The sequence below is a fragment of the Lineus longissimus genome, chromosome 15 (genome assembly GCF_910592395.1).
Source record: "Lineus longissimus chromosome 15, tnLinLong1.2, whole genome shotgun sequence".
Taxonomy (NCBI): Eukaryota; Metazoa; Nemertea; class Pilidiophora; order Heteronemertea; family Lineidae; genus Lineus; species Lineus longissimus.
In genome coordinates this window covers 248,542-275,453 of record NC_088322.1, presented here as the reverse complement: position 1 = coordinate 275,453, position 26,912 = coordinate 248,542, and the positions used below count along the sequence as shown (strand labels likewise).

The following is a 26,912-nucleotide window of genomic DNA, read 5'->3' as shown; positions in this document are numbered from 1 at the left end:
GGGTTCGAACTCGTCGCCAATTGTAGTGCCGGCCACTTTTGGCGAGGTGACCTACGGGCTGATTTAGGTGTGCACTACCGCGACTATATAGGTGCGAGCATGATACGGTGCATTATGCATGAAATGTGCACGAAACCGGACAAGATACGGGATAAACTTACTCTGTAGACTTCTGTTGTTTTTCTGCCCCGAGACTGGGCCTTCGAGGGCTTTTATGCGGTCCGGGAGTGACGTCACTGGGTCCTCCACCTGCTGACGTCACGGGATACCGGCTGTTGGTGACGCGCTCGATATCCCTCCGCACCACAATTTATATTCTAATTCAAAAAGACCATCGTCGCCTAGACATACAGTCATGCATAGACTGATGTAGCACAATGCATGAGACACCCTGTATAACGCAAATTTGAAAAAATTTCACCTCTATGCCTTATAACTTCAAGATTAACACCTGATCACTTGATCAAACTTGGTCAGATGTATTCTACAATACAAGAGACATGCTATTCAGAAATGTATTGGTTTGTGTGAGAGTAACGTACTGCCAAGTCTACAGCCGCTGGAACAGGGGTATGCATGAAAAGACGTCGCGTCATTTTTGGAGGCAGGTAGGCCTGGCCTCCGCACCGGCTTGTGAGACCTGAGGGTAGCGCGTGCGTTTGAGTTAAGTGCGCATGCGCTTTCTACGGAAAATTAAAATGGCCAGTGTTGTGGACGAGTGGTTTCAGGTTTCACGGTAGGATTTTGACATGGAAACGGGGAAATAGACATTGAGACCAATGTACTTTCAAGAATATTGCATTATTAATGGAACCAGACCGTCGACATATTGTCACACCCCATGATATTGACGAAATCGTCGTCGAAACGGGCAGCCCCGGACCGATCATGTTGGTGCGCTTGAAACTACGGAAAAGTTAGCAGACGGAAAATCTTTTGCGGAATTTTGCCAGTTCAAAGCACGATTTCTTCGCGGAAAGAGAAAAATAATCTCTGGCAGCGATGCAGCTTGTTGTTTAATGCATTTCGATTCGCCCCAGGGTATCGTTACACTTTGATTCCGCCCTGTTTTGACGAAATCTTCAACCGAACAGCAACTTCTGTGCGTAAACATCGTAGCGTCCCGCTGAATTGTTTGGAAAAAGAAAATCTCTCCCCAGGTAAATTGCTGTGCATTAGCGTATACGATTCGCGTGCAAAAATGTCACCTGGGTGCAGAGGTTTTCTGGTTCCTGGTCAAGTTTTTTTCGTTGATGGTATACACACACTCTCTAACCATAAAGCTCGCTAGAGCTCCCTATTATTATAAACCCGATGAAGATAGGCGTCTCATTTCTATTTCAGGTATTGTGTAATGATGTTCTGCTGGGAGACTCTGTCTGTCTGTTGTTGTGAAACGTTAGTAGGTTAGCAACTAACTTAGTGTGTTGACATGCATATCTGACCTCGTCCTCGGCCATCATCAGCTGATCGATGTAAACAAACAATTCGTGTCACTGTGCATGCTGTGCTGGGCCTAGAACAGCAGCAGCAGCAGCAGCAGCAGCAGCAGCAGCATGCAGTTGAGTCTCGTAGTGATAACAATATCTCGTCGTTCATTGGTCGATGCTGTTTAATAATTTATCTTTGCAGGTGCACGTCATGATGTTTGTTAGATTTGTCAAGTCGTGTCCAAGAGAAGAAAGGAATGCACGACGTCGGTGCTGTCGTGCAGTGGATCGATACCAAGCACTACTGATGACGGTAGAGGAGCAGGAGGAAACCGGGGGTTCCAGGAGTAGGTGGTAATTGCATCACAGATCACGCAGGATTCACCTGCGGTGTGCTTGATAGTGATACAGCTTGGTATGATCAATATTAATATGTACTATTATAACTTAGACCCATGCAGTATGTATGGACGGTACTTCAAAAAAGTACCGTCACATCGCCGGCTATATAGGCAGCTTGTATGTTCGCTGGGCTTTTGGTTTCCTGGGCAAGGACATTCATGTTGTGGTTCGTTCCATGCTGTGCAGTCAGTCTGCAAGGTGCATGAGGGCATTCGAGTTTCCTCCAAGTTTGGACCTGAGGATGAAGCAGAATTTGTTGGATTCATGGAAGCCATGGAGGAGGAAGCCATGGAGGTGTCAGTCCGAGCAGATGATGTCAATCAATGATCAATGAATGTGTTGTGACAATGACTATAGCTGTTGTGATGATATAGCCAAGTGAGAAAGACAATGACAATCACACAATGTTTATCAATAATGTTCTTCTATTTTCATTTGTAATAAAACTTCGAGTGAACATTGTTAATTCAAAATTTGCACTCTTAAAATTTTTCATGCATGCTTGGGACTTTTTCACTGCGCAATAATATGAACTTCCAGAAACTAGGGCCTCGAGTACTACTATAAAAAGCTGATATTATCAGAGCTTGTCATCATTTATCCAGGAAGCCAGTGATCGAGAAGTTCTCAACACATGCAGTCAGTCTACATCATCTACACAGTAACAGCCTACACAATAATGTGTGCATGAGTTCTTGAGGCTGGTGCATGTCTATCTCTCAGCAGGCGTTCTTGTTGAAGCGACTTCAATGCTGCAAGTGCAATCAATACAGCCTCTTCCTTGGAAGCAGGTGGCGGTGTGTGCAGCGAGGCCAGATTTGGAGTATCATCAGTCATTACATAGTTTACGTCATAGGTCTCTCCAGTCTTCACCAGCCGGATGACTTCCTCCACCACACTCTGTCTGTCGGCATAGATTCTGAAAGAGATGAGTGAAGCTGTACTTAAAAGAGAACACAACAAATGGATTGTGTGTGATTGGAAATATCAGACACATTAATAAAGTGTGTAATATCCGCCGCTCAAATAGTCACTTCATTTGGTTTTCAATGTCAGTCATTTGAGATATCAGGCAGTCAGCAGCGGCAGTGCTACGTAGTTATAATTACTACTGGCTGCATTGCGGACACGCGCGTGAATGTAACTGCACTCTGCATCTTCCAGTTTAGTTACAAGTAGTATTAAGTACGTAGACATGAAGATTGCCTACACACTGAAATAAATTAAAACAAGGAACACTGTGTATGCAATTATAATTGCCAACTGAACTGACCTGCTCACTCACTCATTGCCTGGTGGTAGGTGAAGTGGAAGCCCTCCTCCAACCCTGAGGTCTGAGCATCAGAACTGAGCTTTTTAACAGATTTCAGAACCAGCTTGTTCAACATCACTCTATATGGCAGAGAGTGTGTGTGTCATACGTACGTGTCATGCCTCAGAACCTGAAATAATGAAATGCACATATTATTATTATTATAATCAACACACTTATAATAATTTGATTCAACAATGCAATGTTTGCTTTAATATGGGAGGCACATACGTAGGTTAGGTATTTCTGATAAAGTTAGCATTTTGGAGACACTTTGTCAATCAAAGATTAGAACAAGTGAATGTAGTAACGTAACACAGTAGCAAAGTGCTGAGTATCAACATTTCTCATACATGTATGGCAGGAGAACAGATCCCTCCCTACTCACCTCGGTCAAACCAACATCTCGGACCGATTTATTGGGTAAAGTTCGCTGTCATGTTCATGGACATTGGCAATGTGGTTCGCGATGGATATCCACTTGACCATTGCAACTTGGCCAACCTCTTCTTTATCCCTGAAATAGTAAGCATATTAAGCATCACCACCACTGCTAGATGAAATGTACATTGATCATGGCATACATGACACAAAATAATATGATAAAGAAAGGTAATAATAATATTAAGAACTTTTACCTTGAATTGCTGCTGCTGCTGCTGCTGCTGCTGATGGATACGAGTCATCATTGTATACCATTCAGACAGAATATACTAGTAGTATGAAGCAAAATAAGTGATGATGAACACCTCTTCTTCTGGGAGGGAGTTGGAAGACTTAAATCGACATTGTGCATGGCACAGTGTTGTTGGAAAGGCAATGCTTGATCATGTCACTCGATATGCATGGATGACTGACAGCATTCCATAACAATGTGCAGTGATCTATCTACCGAGGCCTACCTTTTGCTACATGCCAAATGTCCAGGTAATGGGTCACCTTGTCAGGGTGCGGGTTCTCCCCGACATACTTTGACACACCAGCATGGCCATCAGTGATCAGTTTAATCTCCAGGTGTGGGCAGTAATCGTCAACAACACCAAGAGCTCGTGATAACCCCAACACTTCCATTGCGGCACTTTTCTTAGTATCTGGTTCTGTTGACTGAAAGGAAATTGAAATCATTGTTTTGGGACAAAAACAAGACTTTTGTTGAAATTCTAGTCCAACATTCTCTGCCAAAGACCGCATGTAATCAGGAACTCCAGATGACATATCCCACCACCAGTTTAAAGAAGCTAAAGCAGTACGTAGTTTTCAAAGAACTACTGCTTGTTAGCTTGAAGATAAATTCCAAGCAAAAAGGGGACCTACTAGTCCTACTAGCAGTGTAATCTGAGATTCGAAGTTTATCTTCTTGAAGAACATACATGTACATACATATTAGTCCATTTTAGAGAACTTACCACCACAAGTTCTGTGCATATTATGGCGTTAGTCTTAGTGTCATGCAGTGAACGACTGTCATACTTGGCATTGTGGCCCATCGAGTCGCAACGGGCATCACTGGAAAGTTGAACGACTTCCTCCAAATTCGACACGACTCGTATGGTATCCTCCTCCCAAACATTCATTACGGACTGCCTGGTTGAGGAATTTGCGTTGGTGTCCTGTGAATGTCTGACGCAAAATACCCTGAACTCCGCAATGATTTAGCATCCTCAGGGCAGTTCTGGTTCATTTTCGGCAATCACCTGGATCGAGTGGGGCACCACCAATGGCATCACCAATGGCATCATCGTCATCTGAACGTCTATCAGTTGTTGACAGCAGGCCGAGCTGATGCTGTTTTCGATCATATTCACCAACTGTGCACCCTCCTCAACAAGCTGATAAAAAGAAGAAACTTTTAAAGTGAATGAAAAGCTGGCCTATGAATTATTTCACAATTGCATTTAGCAACATAGCAATCTGACACCAGGTCTAGGGCTGTCAAAGATGGCCACATTATTCATTTGAACCCTAGACTCACCAGTTATATAGTACTACTATGTAACATCTATGTATATTATCATCAAACAGCACAGTACTACAATAACATCAGTTGTTCTAGATCATTTGACATGTTTGATTACGAGTGAGAAATGAAATAATGATTCCATGACAACAGCAAGGTCCCACCAGCAAGTACAGCCATCACATCATCTGTGCTATAAGGCAACGAGTCGGCACAAAGTACACAATGCATGCTTTTACATTGTCATGATAGTACAATGACAATTACAAATATAGAACACATTAACATAATTAAATGTCACGTGGTCATAGCATGGAATTCATACATTATATTGGGAAAGAGCATCATACTATAGGTAGGAGCAAAAATGTCACTTTTTCAATTTCGAAAATCTAAAGTAATGAACCGAATTTGATGAAAGTTGGCACATACTATCTCTACCCGAATATAAGACGTTAGGTTAAACAATATTTCCATAATTGTGAACAGTTTTGCCAAAAAATGACTTTGAAGTTGAATTAGCGCCATATTTCACCTAGCGGCTGCTTAGGGTAGAAGAACTATATGTTCTGCTACCCTAAGCAAGGTGTTATTTCGGCTCCTGTGAAAGAAAGTTACTGAATCTAAGGCTAATCGTATTCTATGATCATATTTGAATCTCCTTGCAAAAGATTGGAATATTTTGTGCGTGCATTATACCTTAAAATCATGACTTTATTCGGCATTAGTTCCACATATTACAACTAGGGAATAATGGCGCTGTAGGTCATACTGTACTAAGGCAATGAGTCAGCACAAAGTACACAATGCATGTTTTTACATTGTAATGGTAGTACAATGACAATTACAAATATAGAACACATTTACATATTAATTAAATGTCACGTGGTCATAGCATGGAATTCATACATTATATTGGGAAAGATCATCATACTATTAGGTAGGAGCCAAATTGTCACTTTTTCAATTTCGAAAATCTAAAGTAATGAACCGAATTTGATGAAAGTTGGCACATACTATCTCTACCCGAATACAAGACGTTAGGTCAAAAAATATTTCAATAATTGTGAACAGTTTTGCAAAAATATGACTTTGAAGTTGAATTAGCGCCATATTTCACCTAGCGGCTGCTTAGGGTAGAAGAACTATATGTTCTGCTACCCTAAGCAATGTGTTATTTCGGCTCGTGTGAAAGATAGATACTAAACCTAAGGCTAATCGTGTTATATGATCATATTTGAATCTCCTTGCAAAAGATTGGAATATTTCGTGCTTGCATTATATCTTAAAATCATGACTTTATTCGCCATTAGTTCCACACATTACAACTAGGGAATAATGGCGCTGTAGGTCATACCGTCCATAATGACAATGAGCTGTGATTCCATGACAACAGCAAGGGCAAACTTACTTGTTGACTGAAAGATTTGCATTCCAATTGGGATCTCGCATCTCATCATCAATGAATGCGCTTGACAGGACACTGTTCTTGTCGGTGTTCGGCATGATGTTTTCATTTATAACAGCAACTGGAAGAGCAAAGAATGCATTGCAATAAACAGTGATGAATCAAAATCAAAATCAGTTGGCTGTCCTCACCTCATTCTCACAATATCCGGTAGGCCCAGGCTACAGGTTCAAAATTATGATTATGTACAGCAAGGCCAGCTTAGGCAGAAAATGACCAACATTCACTGCACTGTGGCATTCCAATGACGATAGTGTGGAAGTACATTGTACCGAGAAATAAAGGCACAGCAATACAAACAACATGCCCAGAACACATTTTGATCTTTTTTAAAAGTACTTACCTAGATAGATAGACATCACAAACTTAGAAGTTCTAGAAGTAGAGGGCAGTTATCGTTCATTTTCTGCAATCACCTGGATCGAGTGGGGCACCACAAATGGCATCATCGTCATCTGAACCACTATCAGTTGTTGACAGCAGGCCGAGCTGATGCTGTTTTCGATCATATTCACCAACTGTGCACCCTCCTCAACAAGCTGATAAAAAGAAGAAACTTTTAAAGTGAATGAAAAGCTGGCCTATGAATTATTTCACAATTGCATTTAGCAACATAGCAATCTGACACCAGGTCTAGGGCTGTCAAAGCTTGACAGGACAGTCTTCTTGTCGGTGTTCAGCATGATGTTTTCATTAACAGCAACTGGAAGAGCAAAGAAAGCACTGCAATAAACAGTGATGAATCAAAATCAAAATCAGTCAATTCCTTGGTTGTGCTCATTGGTCTCTTGCTTGCGATCATTCTTTGTCATGTGTACTGGAATAGTTTATCCTCTATATAATGTGTCCTCCTGACTCAATATGTTCTCCATGAACAACTCTCCTCAACTACCTTAAAATTCCCTCCACCCAAAAGTACACACAGATCTGTGATGTCGTCTCTACATGAGCACAATGTCATAATTGTGATTCCATGACAACAGCAAGGGCAAACTTACTTGTTGACTGAAAGATTTGCATTCCAATTAGGATCTCGCATCTCGTCATCAATGAATGCGCTTGACAGGACACTGTTCTTGTCGGTGTTCGGCATGATGTTTTCATTTATAACAGCAACTGGAAGAGCAAAGAATGCATTGCAATAAACAGTGATGAATCAAAATCAAAATCAGTTGGCTGTCCTCACCTCATTCTCACAATATCCGGTAGGCCCAGGCTACATGTTCAAAATTATGATTATGTACATCAAGGCCAGGTAGAAAATGACCAACATTCACTGCACTGTGGCATTCCAATGACGATAGTGTGGAAGTACATTGCACCGAGAAACAAAGGCACAGCAATACAAACAAACAACATGCCCAGAACACATTTTGATCTTTATTAGGTAAAACAATGTACTTACCTAGATAGATAGACATCACAAACTTAGAAGTTCTAGAAGTAGAGGGCAGTTCTCGTTCATTTTCTGCAATCACCTGGATCGAGTGGGGCACCACAAATGGCATCATCGTCATCTGAACCACTATCAGTTGTTGACAGCAGGCTGAGCTGATGCTGTTTTCGATCATATTCACCAACTGTGCACCCTCCTCAACAAGCTGATAAAAAGAAGAAACTTTTAAAGTGAATGAAAAGCTGGCCTATGAATTATTTCACAATTGCATTTAGCAACATAGCAATCTGACACCAGGTCTAGGGCTGTCAAAGATGGCCACATTATTCATTTGAACCCTAGACTCACCAGTTATATAGTACTACTATGTAACATCTATGTATATTATCATCAAACAGCACAGTACTACAATAACATCAGTTGTTCTAGATCATTTGACATGTTTGATTACGAGTGAGAAATGAAATAATGATTCCAAGACAACAGCAAGGTCCCACCAGCAAGTACAGCCATCACATCATCTGTGCTATAAGGCAACGAGTCGGCACAAAGTACACAATGCATGTTTTTACATTGTCATGATAGTACAATGACAATTACAAATATAGAACACATTAACATAATTAAATGTCACGTGGTCATAGCATGGAATTCATACATTATATTGGGAAAGAGCATCATACTATAGGTAGGAGCAAAAATGTCACTTTTTCAATTTCGAAAATCTAAAGTAATGAACCAAATTTGATGAAAGTTGGCACATACTATCTCTACCCGAATATAAGACGTTAGGTTAAACAATATTTCCATAACTGTGAACAGTTTTGCCAAAAAATGACTTTGAAGTTAAATGAGCGCCATATTTCACCTAGCGGGTGATCAGGGTAGAAGAACTATATGTTCTGCTACCCTGATCATTGTCATATTTCGGCTCCTGTGAAAGAAAGTTACTGAATCTAAGGCTAATCGTATTCTATGATCATATTTGAATCTCCTTGCAAAAGATTGGAATATTTTGTGCGTGCATTATACCTTAAAATCATGACTTTATTCGGCATTAGTTCCACATATTACAACTAGGGAATAATGGCGCTGTAGGTCATACTGTACTATAAGGCAATGAGTCAGCACAAAGTACACAATGCATGTTTTTACATTGTAATGGTAGTACAATGACAATTACAAATATAGAACACATTTACATATTAATTAAATGTCACGTGGTCATAGCATGGAATTCATACATTATATTGGGAAAGATCATCATACTATTAGGTAGGAGCCAAATTGTCACTTTTTCAATTTCGAAAATCTAAAGTAATGAACCGAATTTGATGAAAGTTGGCACATACTATCTCTACCCGAATACAAGACGTTAGGTCAAAAAATATTTCAATAATTGTGAACAGTTTTGCAAAAAAATGACTTTGAAGTTGAATTAGCGCCATATTTCACCTAGCGGCTGCTTAGGTTAGAAGAACTATATGTTCTGCTACCCTAAGCAATGTGTTATTTCGGCTCGTGTGAAAGATAGATACTAAACCTAAGGCTAATCGTGTTATATGATCATATTTGAATCTCCTTGCAAAAGATTGGAATATTTCGTGCTTGCATTATATCTTAAAATCATGACTTTATTCGGCATTAGTTCCACACATTACAACTAGGGAATAATGGCGCTGTAGGTCATACCGTCCATAATGACAATGAGCTGTGATTCCATGACAACAGCAAGGGCAAACTTACTTGTTGACTGAAAGATTTGCATTCCAATTGGGATCTCGCATCTCATCATCAATGAATGCGCTTGACAGGACACTGTTCTTGTCGGTGTTCGGCATGATGTTTTCATTTATAACAGCAACTGGAAGAGCAAAGAATGCATTGCAATAAACAGTGATGAATCAAAATCAAAATCAGTTGGCTGTCCTCACCTCATTCTCACAATATCCGGTAGGCCCAGGCTACAGGTTAAAAATTATGATTATGTACATCAAGGCCAGGCAAAAAATGACCAACATTCACTGCACTGTGGCATTCCAATGACGATAGTGTGGAAGTACATTGTACCGAGAAATAAAGGCACAGCAATACTGTACAAACAACATGCCCAGAACACATTTTGATCTTTTTTAAAAGTACTTACCTAGTAGATAGATAGACATCACAAACTTAGAAGTTCTAGAAGTAGAGGGCAGTTCTCGTTCATTTTCTGCAATCACCTGGATCGAGTGGGGCACCACAAATGGCATCATCGTCATCTGAACCACTATGAACCACTATCAGTTGTTGACAGCAGGCTGAGCTGATGCTGTTTTCGATCATATTCACCAACTGTGCACCCTCCTCAACAAGCTGATAAAAAGAAGAAACTTTTAAAGTGAATGAAAAGCTGAAACCCTAGACTCACCAGTTATATAGTACTATGTTACATCTATGTATATTATCATCAAACAGCACAGTACTACAATAATATCAGTAGTTCTAGATCATTTGACATGTTTGATTACGAGTGAGAAATAAATAATGATTCCATGACAACAGCAAGGGCAAACTTACTTGTTGACTGAAAGATTTGCATTCCAATTAGGATCTCGCATCTCGTCATCAATGAATGCGCTTGACAGGACACTGTTCTTGTCGGTGTTCGGCATGATGTTTTCATTAACAGCAACTGGAAGAGCAAAGAATGCATTGCAATAAACAGTGATGAATCAAAATCAAAATCAGTTGGCTGTCCTCACCTCATTCTCATAATATCCGGTAGGCCCAGGCTACAGGTTCAAAATTATGATTATGTACATCAAGGCCAGGTTAGGCAGAAAATGACCAACATTCACTGCACTGTGGCATTCCAATGACGATAGTGTGGAAGTACATTGTACCGAGAAATAAAGGCACAGCAATACAAACAACATGCCCAGAACACATTTTGATCTTTTTTAAAAGTACTTACCTAGATAGATAGACATCACAAACTTAGAAGTTCTAGAAGTAGAGGGCAGTTATCGTTCATTTTCTGCAATCACCTGGAGTGGGGCACGACCAATGGCATCATCGTCATCTGAACCACTATCAGTTGTTGACAGCAGGCCGAGCTGATGCTGTTTTCGATCATATTCACCAACTGTGCACCCTCCTCAACAAGCTGATAAAAAGAAGAAACTTTTAAAGTGAATGAAAAGCTGGCCTATGAATTATTTCACAATTGCATTTAGCAACATAGCAATCTGACACCAGGTCTAGGGCTGTCAAAGCTTGACAGGACAGTCTTCTTGTCGGTGTTCAGCATGATGTTTTCATTAACAGCAACTGGAAGAGCAAAGAAAGCACTGCAATAAACAGTGATGAATCAAAATCAAAATCAGTCAATTCCTTGGTTGTGCTCATTGGTCTCTTGCTTGCGATCATTCTTTGTCATGTGTACTGGAATAGTTTATCCTCTATATAATGTGTCCTCCTGACTCAATATGTTCTCCATGAACAACTCTCCTCAACTACCTTAAAATTCCCTCCACCCAAAAGTACACACAGATCTGTGATGTCGTCTCTACATGAGCACAATGTCATAATTGTGATTCCATGACAACAGCAAGGGCAAACTTACTTGTTGACTGAAAGATTTCCATTCCAATTAGGATCTCGCATCTCGTCATCAATGAATGCGCTTGACAGGACACTGTTCTTGTCGGTGTTCGGCATGATGTTTTTATTGATAACAGCAACTGGAAGAGCAAAGAATGCATTGCAATAAACAGTGATGAATCAAAATCAAAATCAGTCAATTCCTTGGTTGTGCTCACTGAAAAGTTTGTCATTACTTACTGACATTGGTTGTATTCCACTAATACAGTCACTCCATATGATGGGCCGGCCCAGGTCTCTTGCTTGCGACTATTCTTTGTCATGTGTACTGGAATAGTTTATCCTCTATATAATGTGTCCTCCTGACTCAATATGTTCACCATGAACAACTCTCCTCAACTACCTTAAAATTCCCTCCACCCAAAAGTACACACAGATCTGTGATGTCGTCTCTACATGAGCACAATGTCATTATTTGTGTACTGTAAGTGGTCTGCTAGTTAAAGTTAACACTCATCTCATTCTCACAATATCCGGTAGGCCCAGGCTACAGGTTCAAAATTATGATTATGTACATCAAGGCCAGGTAGAAAATGACCAACATTCACTGCACTGTGGCATTCCAATGACGATAGTGTGGAAGTACATTGTACCGAGAAATAAAGGCACAGCAATACTGTACAAACAACATGCCCAGAACACATTTTGATCTTTTTTAAAAGTACTTACCTAGATAGATAGACATCACAAACTTAGAAGTTCTAGAAGTAGAGGGCAGTTATCGTTCATTTTCTGCAATCACCTGGAGTGGGGCACGACCAATGGCATCATCGTCACCTGAACCACTATCAGTTGTTGACAGCAGGCTGAGCTGATGCTGTTTTCGATCATATTCACCAACTGTGCACCCTCCTCAACAAGCTGATAAAAAGAAGAAACTTTTAAAGTGAATGAAAAGCTGGCCTATGAATTATCTCACAATTGCATTTAGCAACACAGCAATCTGACACCAGGTCTAGGGCTGTCAAAGCTTGACAGAACAGTCTTCTTGTCGGTGTTCAGCATGATGTTTTCATTAACAGCAACTGGAAGAGCAAAGAAAGCACTGCAATAAACAGTGATGAATCAAAATCAAAATCAGTCAATTCCTTGGTTGTGCTCATTGGTCTCTTGCTTGCGATCATTCTTTGTCATGTGTACTGGAATAGTTTATCCTCTATATAATGTGTCCTCCTGACTCAATATGTTCTCCATGAACAACTCTCCTCAACTACCTTAAAATTCCCTCCACCCAAAAGTACACACAGATCTGTGATGTCGTCTCTACATGACCACAATGTCATAATTGTGATTCCATGACAACAGCAAGGGCAAACTTACTTGTTGACTGAAAGATTTCCATTCCAATTAGGATCTCGCATCTCGTCATCAATGAATGCGCTTGACAGGACACTGTTCTTGTCGGTGTTCGGCATGATGTTTTCATTTATAACAGCAACTGGAAGAGCAAAGAATGCATTGCAATAAACAGTGATGAATCAAAATCAAAATCAGTTGGCTGTCCTCACCTCATTCTCACAATATCCGGTAGGCCCAGGCTACAGGTTCAAAATTATGATTATGTACATCAAGGCCAGGCAGAAAATGACCAACATTCACTGCACTGTGGCATTCCAATGACGATAGTGTGGAAGTACATTGTACCGAGAAATAAAGGCACAGCAATACTGTACAAACAACATGCCCAGAACACATTTTGATCTTTTTTAAAAGTACTTACCTAGATAGATAGACATCACAAACTTAGAAGTTCTAGAAGTAGAGGGCAGTTCTCGTTCATTTTCTGCAATCACCTGGATCGAGTGGGGCACCACAAATGGCATCATCGTCATCTGAACCACTATCAGTTGTTGACAGCAGGCTGAGCTGATGCTGTTTTCGATCATATTCACCAACTGTGCACCCTCCTCAACAAGCTGATAAAAAGAAGAAACTTTTAAAGTGAATGAAAAGCTGGCCTATGAATTATTTCACAATTGCATTTAGCAACATAGCAATCTGACACCAGGTCTAGGGCTGTCAAAGCTTGACAGGACACTGTTCTTGTCGGTGTTCAGCATGATGTTTTCATTAACAGCAACTGGAAGAGCAAAGAAAGCACTGCAATAAACAGTGATGAATCAAAATCAAAATCAGTCAATTCCTTGGTTGTGCTCATTGGTCTCTTGCTTGCGATCATTCTTTGTCATGTGTACTGGAATAGTTTATCCTCTATATAATGTGTCCTCTGACTCAATATGTTCTCCATGAACAACTCTCCTCAACTACCTTAAAATTCCCTCCACCCAAAAGTATACACAGATCTGTGATGTCGTCTCTACATGAGCACAATGTCATAATTGTGATTCCATGACAACAGCAAGGGCAAACTTACTTGTTGACTGAAAGATTTGCATTCCAATTAGGATCTCGCATCTCGTCATCAATGAATGCGCTTGACAGGACACTGTTCTTGTCGGTGTTCGGCATGATGTTTTCATTTATAACAGCAACTGGAAGAGCAAAGAATGCATTGCAATAAACAGTGATGAATCAAAATCAAAATCAGTTGGCTGTCCTCACCTCATTCTCATAATATCCGGTAGGCCCAGGCTACAGGTTCAAAATTATGATTATGTACATCAAGGCCAGATAGAAAATGACCAACATTCACTGCACTGTGGCATTCCAATGACGATAGTGTGGAAGTACATTGTACCGAGAAATAAAGGCACAGCAACACAAACATGCCCAGAACACACTACTTTTGATCTTTTTTAAAAGTACTTACCTTAGATAGAAAGACATCACAAACTTAGAAGTTCTAGAAGTAGAGGGCAGTTCTCGTTCATTTTCGGCAATCACCTGGATCGAGTGGGGCACCACCAATGGCATCACCAATGGCATCATCGTCATCTGAACGTCTATCAGTTGTTGACAGCAGGCTGAGCTGATGCTGTTTTCGATCATATTCACCAACTGTGCACCCTCTTCAACAAGCTGATAAAAAGAAGAAACTTTTAAAGTGAATGAAAAGCTGGCCTATGAATTATTTCACAATTGCATTTAGCAACATAGCAATCTGACACCAGGTCTAGGGCTGTCAAAGATGGCCACATTATTCATTTGAACCCTAGACTCACCAGTTATATAGTACTATGTAACATCTATGTATATTATCATGAAACAGCACAGTACTACAATAACATCAGTTGTTCTAGATCATTTGACATGTTTGATTACGAGTGAGAAATGAAAAAATGATTCCATGACAACAGCAAGGTCCCATCAGCAAGTACAGCCATCACATCATCTGTGCTATAAGGCAACGAGTCGGCACAAAGTACACAATGCATGTTTTTACATTGTCATGATAGTACAATGACAATTACAAATATAGAACACATTAACATAGTTAAATGTCACGTGGTCATAGCATGGAATTCATACATTATATTGGGAAAGAGCATCATACTATAGGTAGGAGCAAAAATGTCACTTTTTCAATTTCGAAAATCTAAAGTAATGAACCGAATTTGATGAAAGCTGGCACATACTATCTCTACCCGAATATAAGACGTTAGGTTAAACAATATTTCAATAATTGTGAACAGTTTTGCCAAAAAATGACTTTGAAGTTGAATTAGCGCCATATTTCACCTAGCGGCTGCTTAGGGTAGAAGAACTATATGTTCTGCTACCCTAAGCAAGGTGTTATTTCGGCTCCTGTGAAAGAAAGTTACTGAATCTAAGGCTAATCGTATTCTATGATCATATTTGAATCTCCTTGCAAAAGATTGGAATATTTTGTGCGTGCATTATACCTTAAAATCATGACTTTATTCGGCATTAGTTCCACATATTACAACTAGGGAATAATGGCGCTGTAGGTCATACTGTACTATAAGGCAATGAGTCAGCACAAAGTACACAATGCATGTTTTTACATTGTAATGGTAGTACAATGACAATTACAAATATAGAACACATTAACATAGTTAAATGTCACGTGGTCATAGCATGGAATTCATACATTATATTGGGAAAGAGCATCATACTATAGGTAGGAGCAAAAATGTCACTTTTTCAATTTCGAAAATCTAAAGTAATGAACCGAATTTGATGAAAGCTGGCACATACTATCTCTACCCGAATATAAGACGTTAGGTTAAACAATATTTCCATAATTGTGAACAGTTTTGCCAAAAAATGACTTTGAAGTTGAATTAGCGCCATATTTCACCTAGCGGCTGCTTAGGGTAGAAGAACTATATGTTCTGCTACCCTAAGCAATGTGTTATTTCGGCTCCTGTGAAAGAAAGTTACTGAATCTAAGGCTAATCGTATTCTATGATCATATTTGAATCTCCTTGCAAAAGATTGGAATATTTTGTGCGTGCATTATACCTTAAAATCATGACTTTATTCGGCATTAGTTCCACATATTACAACTAGGGAATAATGGCGCTGTAGGTCATACTGTACTATAAGGCAATGAGTCAGCACAAAGTACACAATGCATGTTTTTACATTGTAATGGTAGTACAATGACAATTACAAATATAGAACACATTAACATATTAATTAAATGTCACGTGGTCATAGCATGGAATTCATACATTATATTGGGAAAGAGCATCATACTATAGGTAGGAGCAAAAATGTCACTTTTTCAATTTTCGAAAATCTAAAGTAATGAACCGAATTTGATGAAAGTTGGCACATACTATCTCTACCCGAATATAAGACGTTAGGTTAAACAATATTTCCATAATTGTGAACAGTTTTGCCAAAAAATGACTTTGAAGTTGAATGAGCGCCATATTTCACCTAGCGGGTGATCAGGGTAGAAGAACTATATGTTCTGCTACCCTGATCATTGTCATATTTCGGCTCCTGTGATAGAAAGTTACTGAATCTAAGGCTAATCGTATTCTATGATCATATTTGAATCTCCTTGCAAAAGATTGGAATATTTTGTGGTTGCATTATATCTTGAAAATCATGACTTTATTCGGCATTAGTTCCACACATTACAACTAGGGAATAATGGCGCTGTAGGTCATACCGTCCATAATGACAATGAGCTGTGATTCCATGACAACAGCAAGGGCAAACTTACTTGTTGACTGAAAGAGTTGCATTCCAATTGGGATCTCGCATCTCATCATCAATGAATGCGCTTGACAGGACACTGTTCTTGTCGGTGTTCGGCATGATGTTTTCATTAACAGCAACTGGAAGAGCAAAGAATGCATTGCAATAAACAGTGATGAATCAAAATCAAAATCAGTTGGCTGTCCTCACCTCATTCTCACAATATCCGGTAGGCCCAGGCTACAGGTTCAAAATTATGATTATGTACATCAAGGCCAGGCAGAAGATGACCAACATTCACTGCACTGTGGCATTCCAATGACGATAGTGTGGAAGTACATACATTGTACCGAGAAATAAAGGCACAGCAATACTGTACAAACAACATGCCCAGAACACATTTTGATCTTTTTTAAAAGTACTTACCTAGATAGATAGACATCACAAACTTAGAAGTTCTAGAAGTAGAGGGCAGTTATCGTTCATTTTCTGCAATCACCTGGAGTGGGGCACGACCAATGGCATCATCGTCACCTGAACCACTATCAGTTGTTGACAGCAGGCTGAGCTGATGCTGTTTTCGATCATATTCACCAACTGTGCACCCTCCTCAACAAGCTGATAAAAAGAAGAAACTTTTAAAGTGAATGAAAAGCTGGCCTATGAATTATCTCACAATTGCATTTAGCAACACAGCAATCTGACACCAGGTCTAGGGCTGTCAAAGCTTGACAGGACAGTCTTCTTGTCGGTGTTCAGCATGATGTTTTCATTAACAGCAACTGGAAGAGCAAAGAAAGCACTGCAATAAACAGTGATGAATCAAAATCAAAATCAGTCAATTCCTTGGTTGTGCTCATTGGTCTCTTGCTTGCGATCATTCTTTGTCATGTGTACTGGAATAGTTTATCCTCTATATAATGTGTCCTCCTGACTCAATATGTTCTCCATGAACAACTCTCCTCAACTACCTTAAAATTCCCTCCACCCAAAAGTACACACAGATCTGTGATGTCGTCTCTACATGACCACAATGTCATAATTGTGATTCCATGACAACAGCAAGGGCAAACTTACTTGTTGACTGAAAGATTTGCATTCCAATTAGGATCTCGCATCTCGTCATCAATGAATGCGCTTGACAGGACACTGTTCTTGTCGGTGTTCGGCATGATGTTTTCATTTATAACAGCAACTGGAAGAGCAAAGAATGCATTGCAATAAACAGTGATGAATCAAAATCAAAATCAGTTGGCTGTCCTCACCTCATTCTCACAATATCCGGTAGGCCCAGGCTACAGGTTCAAAATTATGATTATGTACATCAAGGCCAGGCAGAAAATGACCAACATTCACTGCACTGTGGCATTCCAATGACGATAGTGTGGAAGTACATTGTACCGAGAAATAAAGGCACAGCAATACTGTACAAACAACATGCCCAGAACACATTTTGATCTTTTTTAAAAGTACTTACCTAGATAGATAGACATCACAAACTTAGAAGTTCTAGAAGTAGAGGGCAGTTCTCGTTCATTTTCTGCAATCACCTGGATCGAGTGGGGCACCACAAATGGCATCATCGTCATCTGAACCACTATCAGTTGTTGACAGCAGGCTGAGCTGATGCTGTTTTCGATCATATTCACCAACTGTGCACCCTCCTCAACAAGCTGATAAAAAGAAGAAACTTTTAAAGTGAATGAAAAGCTGGCCTATGAATTATTTCACAATTGCATTTAGCAACATAGCAATCTGACACCAGGTCTAGGGCTGTCAAAGCTTGACAGGACACTGTTCTTGTCGGTGTTCAGCATGATGTTTTCATTAACAGCAACTGGAAGAGCAAAGAAAGCACTGCAATAAACAGTGATGAATCAAAATCAAAATCAGTCAATTCCTTGGTTGTGCTCATTGGTCTCTTGCTTGCGATCATTCTTTGTCATGTGTACTGGAATAGTTTATCCTCTATATAATGTGTCCTCTGACTCAATATGTTCTCCATGAACAACTCTCCTCAACTACCTTAAAATTCCCTCCACCCAAAAGTATACACAGATCTGTGATGTCGTCTCTACATGAGCACAATGTCATAATTGTGATTCCATGACAACAGCAAGGGCAAACTTACTTGTTGACTGAAAGATTTGCATTCCAATTAGGATCTCGCATCTCGTCATCAATGAATGCGCTTGACAGGACACTGTTCTTGTCGGTGTTCGGCATGATGTTTTCATTAACAGCAACTGGAAGAGCAAAGAATGCATTGCAATAAACAGAGATGAATCAAAATCAAAATCAGTTGGCTGTCCTCACCTCATTCTCATAATATCCGGTAGGCCCAGGCTACAGGTTCAAAATTATGATTATGTACATCAAGGCCAGATAGAAAATGACCAACATTCACTGCACTGTGGCATTCCAATGACGATAGTGTGGAAGTACATTGTACCGAGAAATAAAGGCACAGCAACACAAACATGCCCAGAACACACTACTTTTGATCTTTTTTAAAAGTACTTACCTTAGATAGAAAGACATCACAAACTTAGAAGTTCTAGAAGTAGAGGGCAGTTCTCGTTCATTTTCGGCAATCACCTGGATCGAGTGGGGCACCACCAATGGCATCACCAATGGCATCATCGTCATCTGAACGTCTATCAGTTGTTGACAGCAGGCTGAGCTGATGCTGTTTTCGATCATATTCACCAACTGTGCACCCTCTTCAACAAGCTGATAAAAAGAAGAAACTTTTAAAGTGAATGAAAAGCTGGCCTATGAATTATTTCACAATTGCATTTAGCAACATAGCAATCTGACACCAGGTCTAGGGCTGTCAAAGATGGCCACATTATTCATTTGAACCCTAGACTCACCAGTTATATAGTACTATGTAACATCTATGTATATTATCATGAAACAGCACAGTACTACAATAACATCAGTTGTTCTAGATCATTTGACATGTTTGATTACGAGTGAGAAATGAAAAAATGATTCCATGACAACAGCAAGGTCCCATCAGCAAGTACAGCCATCACATCATCTGTGCTATAAGGCAACGAGTCGGCACAAAGTACACAATGCATGTTTTTACATTGTCATGATAGTACAATGACAATTACAAATATAGAACACATTAACATAATTAAATGTCACGTGGTCATAGCATGGAATTCATACATTATATTGGGAAAGAGCATCATACTATAGGTAGGAGCAAAAATGTCACTTTTTCAATTTCGAAAATCTAAAGTAATGAACCGAATTTGATGAAAGCTGGCACATACTATCTCTACCCGAATATAAGACGTTAGGTTAAACAATATTTCCATAATTGTGAACAGTTTTGCCAAAAAATGACTTTGAAGTTGAATTAGCGCCATATTTCACCTAGCGGCTGCTTAGGGTAGAAGAACTATATGTTCTGCTACCCTAAGCAAGGTGTTATTTCGGCTCCTGTGAAAGAAAGTTACTGAATCTAAGGCTAATCGTATTCTATGATCATATTTGAATCTCCCTGCAAAAGATTGGAATATTTTGTGCGTGCATTATACCTTAAAATCATGACTTTATTCGGCATTAGTTCCACATATTACAACTAGGGAATAATGGCGCTGTAGGTCATACTGTACTATAAGGCAATGAGTCAGCACAAAGTACACAATGCATGTTTTTACATTGTAATGGTAGTACAATGACAATTACAAATATAGAACACATTAACATATTAATTAAATGTCACGTGGTCATAGCATGGAATTCATACATTATATTGGGAAAGAGCATCATACTATAGGTAGGAGCAAAAATGTCACTTTTTCAATTTTCGAAAATCTAAAGTAATGAACCGAATTTGATGAAAGTTGGCACATACTATCTCTACCCGAATATAAGACGTTAGGTTAAACAATATTTCCATAATTGTGAACAGTTTTGCCAAAAAATGACTTTGAAGTTGAATGAGCGCCATATTTCACCTAGCGGGTGATCAGGGTAGAAGAACTATATGTTCTGCTACCCTGATCATTGTCATATTTCGGCTCCTGTGATAGAAAGTTACTGAATCTAAGGCTAATCGTGTTAAATGATCATATTTGAATCTCCTTGCAAAAGATTGGAATATTTTGTGGTTGCATTATATCTTGAAAATCATGACTTTATTCGGCATTAGTTCCACACATTACAACTAGGGAATAATGGCGCTGTAGGTCATACCGTCCATAATGACAATGAGCTGTGATTCCATGACAACAGCAAGGGCAAACTTACTTGTTGACTGAAAGAGTTGCATTCCAATTGGGATCTCGCATCTCATCATCAATGAATGCGCTTGACAGGACACTGTTCTTGTCGGTGTTCGGCATGATGTTTTCATTAACAGCAACTGGAAGAGCAAAGAATGCATTGCAATAAACAGTGATGAATCAAAATCAAAATCAGTTGGCTGTCCTCACCTCATTCTCACAATATCCGGTAGGCCCAGGCTACAGGTTCAAAATTATGATTATGTACATCAAGGCCAGGCAGAAGATGACCAACATTCACTGCACTGTGGCATTCCAATGACGATAGTGTGGAAGTACATTGTACCGAGAAATAAAGGCACAGCAATACTGTACAAACAACATGTCCAGAACACATTTTGATCTTTTTTAAAAGTACTTACCTAGTAGATAGATAGACATCACAAACTTAGAAGTTCTAGAAGTAGAGGGCAGTTCTCGTTCATTTTCTGCAATCACCTGGAGTGGGGCACGACCAATGGCATCATCGTCATCTGAACCACTATCAGTTGTTGACAGCAGGCTGAGCTGATGCTGTTTTCGATCATATTCACCAACTGTGCACCCTCCTCAACAAGCTGATAAAAAGAAGAAACTTTTAAAGTGAATGAAAAGCTGAAACCCTAGACTCACCAGTTATATAGTACTATGTTACATCTATGTATATTATCATCAAACAGTACAGTACTACAATAATATCAGTAGTTCTAGATCATTTGACATGTTTGATTACGAGTGAGAAATAAATAATGATTCCATGACAACAGCAAGGGCAAACTTACTTGTTGACTGAAAGATTTGCATTCCAATTAGGATCTCGCATCTCGTCATCAATGAATGCGCTTGACAGGACACTGTTCTTGTCGGTGTTCGGCATGATGTTTTCATTTATAACAGCAACTGGAAGAGCAAAGAATGCACTGCAATAAACAGTGATGAATCAAAATCAAAATCAGTCAATTCCTTGGTTGTGCTCACTGAAAAGTTTGTCATTACTTACTGACATTGGTTGTATTCCACTCATACAGTCACTCCATATGATGGGCCGGCCCAGGTCTCTTGCTTGCGATCATTCTTTGTCATGTGTACTGGAATAGTTTATCCTCTATATAATGTGTCCTCCTGACTCAATATGTTCTCCATGAACAACTCTCCTCAACTACCTTAAAATTCCCTCCACCCAATAGTACACACAGATCTGTGATGTCGTCTCTACATGAGCACAATGTCATTATTTGTGTACTGTAAGTGGTCTGCTAGTTAAAGTTAACACTCATCTCATTCTCACAATATCCGGTAGGCCCAGGCTACAGGTTCAAAATTATGATTATGTACATCAAGGCCAGGTAGAAAATGACCAACATTCACTGCACTGTGGCATTCCAATGACGATAGTGTGGAAGTACATTGTACCGAGAAATAAAGGCACAGCAATACTGTACAAACAACATGCCCAGAACACATTTTGATCTTTTTTAAAAGTACTTACCTAGTAGATAGATAGACATTAGATATTAACTCACTGATCATAATGAATGGTTGTGTTCATCAATTAGCGGCCCCCTTGCTCAATAAGCCCAGTTGTGATATCAACTCACTAACATATTGAAGCGGCCCCTTTGATCAATATAGGCCCAGTTGTGATATTAACTCACTGATATAATGAATGGTTGTGTTCATCATCAATTGAATTAGCGACCCCTTTGATCGGTTGTGATATCAACTCACCATGGAACTTTAAAAGATACCGTACTAAGTATTCACAGGTCCGTGAACTAAACATTGCTAAAGGCTATTTGAACGACTTTTCCTTTAATTAAACAACTCACTGCGTATGCTAATTTTTCTTTATTTCCAGGGGCGGATCCAGGAGTCTGAATAAGGGGGGGGGGCGGGCATCTATTTTTTACCGGATATTTATGTCGATTTTATGACGATTTCCTGAAATTCGTGGTCAATTTCAAAGATTTTTCTCAAATAAGGGAGGGCGTACGCCGGGTCCGCCCCCCTCTAAATCCGCCTCTGATTTCATCCCTTATACAGGAATAGACTTATAGAATAGACATATCATGCCACTACTGGCCTTATGCCATACCCCATACACCACCGGGTTCCATCATGCACTGGCGCCGGAAACCGGGACGATTTCACCCGGGGACGATTTGACATGGGGACGATTTGACCCCTATGAGCGGGGACGATTGCTACTGGGGACGATTTGACTGGATACCCATTGGGTTTACCAGTACATTGTACCGAGAAACAAAGGCACAGCAATACAAACAAACAACATGCCCAGAACACATTTTGAACTTTTTTTTTGGCCCGTGCGCTAGTCATGACTTCGTACAAGCTAAGCAGCAAGTACAGCCATCACATCATCTGTGCTATAAGGCAATGAGTCGGCAGAAAGTACACAATGCATGTTTTTACTTTTACTTACTGAGTTTTTTAGGTGATAAACACGCACACTGTATACATGTATAAGCATGTACACTCATTTACATGTAAGACTACTGTGTAGCGACGAAGCGGTATCATGCTTAGCCTTTCGGCCTATATTACTCCCTGTGTTCGTACTTTATGAATGTCCACACCATCATATTCCAATTGTCCAGTCTCCTAACAATCTTTTGAAAGTAGTTAGATGAAAATCTGTCCAGTTTTGGTTCCACAATGACCCAATTTGTATCACGAAATTTTCGATTATAATCCAACATGGCGGCATTTTCATAAAAGTGCAAGATGGGGCGATACTAAATGCCGACCAATCATGACCAATCACGACCAATCAATAATCATGACCAACACTTCAAAAACAGGGTATATGTGGTTTAAAACCACTTAGATAGTAATGGATATCTGATATTATGCTTCTGAAGAATACCATGAGTTTCAGTCATTTTTGGGGGTCATGTTTTTGAGTTATTTTGCTTGTTTAAATTAACATGTTTTGACATCACTAATCACTTTCATTCATTTGTGACTTCTGTGTGATTTAAACTAGGAGTGTACCTACAGGTAGAAGATAGTGTGGACCAAAGAAGGTTTTCCCGAACCCGGGGTTTCCCACCACACACAAATCATTCTAGCTATGGACTTTAAAGAAATGGCCAAACATGCTAAAGCACATTCCAAAGTGTTTGCAACTAAGGCCGACAAATTAAGTAACATGCTCACTATAACGATGAAGCCAGCCTATGCAATGACTCTCCGTCAACTTGGCTTAGCTTAACGTCCGTCACCAGTAGTCTGTTAAGCATTATTGCAATAGCTCTCTGTCTATCTTCACCTTTTGTAGAACCAGACAATAAGCTCTGAGCTTATAGTTCCTGGTCTTGACGCCCTACACCCTTGGTCAAAGCAAATGTCATAATAACAAACAATACTCATCGCTTTGCTTTTGAAGACACATTTGCAACATTAGCTCCAGTTGTGAGACAGGTGAAACTGCGCAACTGGATGTTGACACCGTCATTTTGTACATCGTATTGATGTGCTCTGTTGCATCGTTTTGTATCTAGCTAGCATTCAAGCTGACCGCTAAACTCTTCTTGTGTTGCAAAATGTCGGCATGTTCTAAACAGAAATCTCAGATTCTTTTCGAATTATTGGCTGATGATGGCAAACAAACTGTTCTTTTGACAGTCATGACCCTTGCTAATATTATTCCAAGCAATCTCATTATGGCAACAAATCCATGTTGCTCTGGCATGAAAATCACCTCAGTCTACGTTTCGTGGATTGAGGAAGTGGCTTAAGATAAATTGGACAGATTGTAAGGTGTGCCAGACAAACATGAAGGCTGCCGTGGTGCCCTTGCCGGGCACCCTTCATGTTCCTTTTATGTTTGGTAAACAGTTACAGTCTATTCTTGATGGCCAATACAGTGCTAAGCTATTCGTCTGTCATGACTCCATCATGCGTCCTATGCCGATGAAACCTGACTTACCCAAAAGCGAAACAAAATCTGTGTCTTTCAGTAACCCATTGCAGTCTGGGCATGCAGACACATCAAGCCTCCGAAACCTCTGCATTGATGTCTTCACAGTCTGGCCTGTACCCCCCCCCCCCCCCCCCCACTTGCCCAACCCTAGCGGAACAAAACTATGACTAAACGGGGAGGGAATGATTAAATTTGATTTAAATAATTTTGGACTGAAATAATTAAGTGAATTAATTGCTCTTCTAAAATGATATTAAACGTAAGGTTGCTTGCAGAATATTTAAATGAAGTGCTGAAAACAGTGTTATGGTGCATTTGGACACCTATCTGGACACTTGGACACCTATCTGGACACTTGGACACCTATCTGGACACTTGGACACCTATTTGGACACTTGGACACCTATCTGGACACTTGGACACCTATCTGGACACTTGGACACCTATTTGGACACTTGGACACCTATCTGGACACTTGGACACCTTTACAAATCTTTTCGTGTCATTTTGTTCGGAAAATTTTATATCCCTACTATATATAATAAATACATCGATGTTGTGGGGGGTTGTACGAGAGGGCCAAAATTGCCCCCCCCCCCCCACCTTTACGTTCACATTTTTACCCAGATATGCCATGGACCAGACACCTTGAGGGACAAGCGCTGATTTGACCACTGTCTGGAGCTGCTCTAAAGCAAGCAAGCAAGCTACAGACTATTTTCAAGCCATGTGCAGACAATAAAATGCCACTAGATAAAACTAACTCACCTTTCTCAATAGCCAGGTCATGTTTCCCTTTTCCGACATCACAGCCAGATAGGAAGGTGGCATATTTACAGTCCTGGATGTCTTCACATTGCACTCCCTCATCATAATCCAAAGGAATCCACTCATTATCTCGTCAGTCAATAAACCATCTGGCTCCAGAGAAACCAAATCCGCCTCGCGAATGGTATTCGCGCCAACATTTAACTTCCGACCACCAGCTCCTTGACATATGACTCGGACTTCTGCGACAGTGCATAACTTTCCCCCTCCAATGTTGACATGTGAAGGGAGTTCTCTAACCCACTCTACTAACGAAGACAACTGAATCGTATCGACTTCAAAGGCCTTCAGCACTATGGAGCAAACGAATAACATCTTTAATTGAAGAAATCATCTTATACGTCAACCGGGAAGTCTGAGGCACTGTGCCGTAGACCGATGCTGAACTTGAACACAGACTAACCTAGTAGGGAATGAACTCAAAGAGTAATAAGAGATAATTTACTACACTTACTTGTAATGATGTTGCTGATATCTCACGATTAGGTTCATATTCTTTGCGATTGTTCCAATATAAGCCAACTCACACTTGTTGAAACGGCTTGAGGGAAACGGTATCTCTTGCAATTCGTTGTCGGCGATGAATTCTCTGCAAAGATATGACGATGCCATCAAATGAGATTCGCAAACTTTTGCTAGGTTTGCTAAAGTTATCTCCTCACTTAGCCTTCTTGAAGGAAAGGGGGTCAAACCCATAAGCAAGTTAGCTGCAAAAGGTAATGCTATGACTTGTATCACTGTACTTACGCTAGAACTCTATTGATGCCGTTCTGAAAGTCAGGGGAGCATGACAAAAGAGGATCAATGTCACCTTTCTCCTTCGTTGGAATATGCCCAGCATGTGCAACAAGATAACACCAACATTAGCGCGTGAGTTAGCCACAAAACAGTTTCAATCTTCCAGTACAAGGAGTAAAGAGGAACGTACACCATCAAGGTCTATGGTGGCCTACATTGCTTCATATCGTGCTGAAATTCAATTCAAACAAGTTGATGGTTTCTGTTGGATCAACCTCAACTCACCTTGCCCATCTTGAAAAACGCCTTTGGCTTTTTGTCATCTTCTTCTTCTTCTTCAGCGTTCAACCTGCCTAAGTACTATAACCTCAGTCCTGTGGCGGAGATGAAGCGGCTTGTCGCCTGAAGGTCCGGCTGTGTTCCCCACA

General features: G+C 40.0%; 2 protein-coding genes and 1 long non-coding RNA gene across 8 annotated transcripts; all 3 read right to left on the bottom strand.

Annotated features, from left to right (window-relative positions):
- Window positions 1–2,239: 2,239 nt before the first annotated feature.
- LOC135499286 (uncharacterized) lies at window positions 2,240–10,938 on the bottom strand. 6 transcript variants are annotated; one of them, XR_010449283.1, is made up of 12 exons: window positions 10,922–10,938; window positions 10,112–10,320; window positions 9,712–9,829; window positions 7,975–8,170; window positions 7,568–7,685; window positions 6,913–7,108; window positions 6,513–6,630; window positions 4,551–4,973; window positions 4,057–4,248; window positions 3,533–3,661; window positions 3,106–3,274; window positions 2,240–2,751 (listed from the first exon to the last, which is right to left on the bottom strand). XR_010449283.1 is itself a non-coding variant. In XM_064789968.1 (12 exons), exons 8-10 carry the CDS (start codon window positions 4,716–4,718, stop codon window positions 3,561–3,563), a joined length of 471 nt encoding a protein of 156 aa, XP_064646038.1. In that variant the 5' UTR covers window positions 4,719–4,973; window positions 6,513–6,630; window positions 6,913–7,108; window positions 7,568–7,685; window positions 7,975–8,170; window positions 9,712–9,829; window positions 10,112–10,320; window positions 10,525–10,635; the 3' UTR covers window positions 2,240–2,751; window positions 3,106–3,274; window positions 3,533–3,560. The 6 variants fall into 6 exon arrangements, 3 of the variants coding, with proteins under 3 accessions (XP_064646038.1, XP_064646039.1, XP_064646040.1); XM_064789968.1 differs by lacking the exon at window positions 10,922–10,938 and adding an exon at window positions 10,525–10,635 and having other exon boundaries at window positions 4,047–4,248; XM_064789969.1 differs by lacking the exon at window positions 10,922–10,938 and adding an exon at window positions 10,525–10,635.
- Window positions 10,939–10,999: 61 nt separating this feature from the next.
- Window positions 11,000–21,069, bottom strand: LOC135499287 (uncharacterized). Its single transcript, XM_064789971.1, has 14 exons — window positions 20,959–21,069; window positions 19,211–19,419; window positions 18,818–18,932; window positions 18,164–18,359; window positions 17,764–17,881; window positions 17,113–17,304; window positions 16,712–16,826; window positions 14,381–14,589; window positions 13,985–14,102; window positions 13,331–13,526; window positions 12,931–13,048; window positions 12,280–12,471; window positions 11,573–11,690; window positions 11,000–11,113 (listed from the first exon to the last, which is right to left on the bottom strand). Exons 10-12 carry the CDS (start codon window positions 13,494–13,496, stop codon window positions 12,444–12,446), a joined length of 312 nt encoding a protein of 103 aa, XP_064646041.1. The 5' UTR covers window positions 13,497–13,526; window positions 13,985–14,102; window positions 14,381–14,589; window positions 16,712–16,826; window positions 17,113–17,304; window positions 17,764–17,881; window positions 18,164–18,359; window positions 18,818–18,932; window positions 19,211–19,419; window positions 20,959–21,069; the 3' UTR covers window positions 11,000–11,113; window positions 11,573–11,690; window positions 12,280–12,443.
- A 368-nt stretch (window positions 21,070–21,437) lies between these two features.
- LOC135499288 (uncharacterized) lies at window positions 21,438–24,664 on the bottom strand. The gene is made up of 3 exons (XR_010449286.1): window positions 23,416–24,664; window positions 21,755–21,872; window positions 21,438–21,550 (listed from the first exon to the last, which is right to left on the bottom strand). It is a non-coding gene; the product is annotated as an uncharacterized LOC135499288 (long non-coding RNA).
- Window positions 24,665–26,912: the final 2,248 nt, after the last annotated feature.

Coding starts and splice junctions, on each gene's coding strand:
- LOC135499287 (XM_064789971.1), bottom strand. CDS start 13,496: ATGATCGAAAACAGCATCAGCTCAGCCTGCTGTCAACAACTGATAGTG. Junction 13,049..13,330: donor TGTGATGTCTATCTATCTAG/GTAAGTACTTTT, acceptor TTGCTCTTCCAG/TTGCTGTTATAAATGAAAAC. Junction 12,472..12,930: donor GGAAATCTTTCAGTCAACAA/GTAAGTTTGCCC, acceptor TCTTTTTATCAG/CTTGTTGAGGAGGGTGCACA.
- LOC135499286 (XM_064789968.1), bottom strand. CDS start 4,718: ATGAATGTTTGGGAGGAGGATACCATACGAGTCGTGTCGAATTTGGAG. Junction 4,249..4,550: donor TATGCACAGAACTTGTGGTG/GTAAGTTCTCTA, acceptor ATTTCCTTTCAG/TCAACAGAACCAGATACTAA. Junction 3,662..4,046: donor CATTTGGCATGTAGCAAAAG/GTAGGCCTCGGT, acceptor TTACTATTTCAG/GGATAAAGAAGAGGTTGGCC.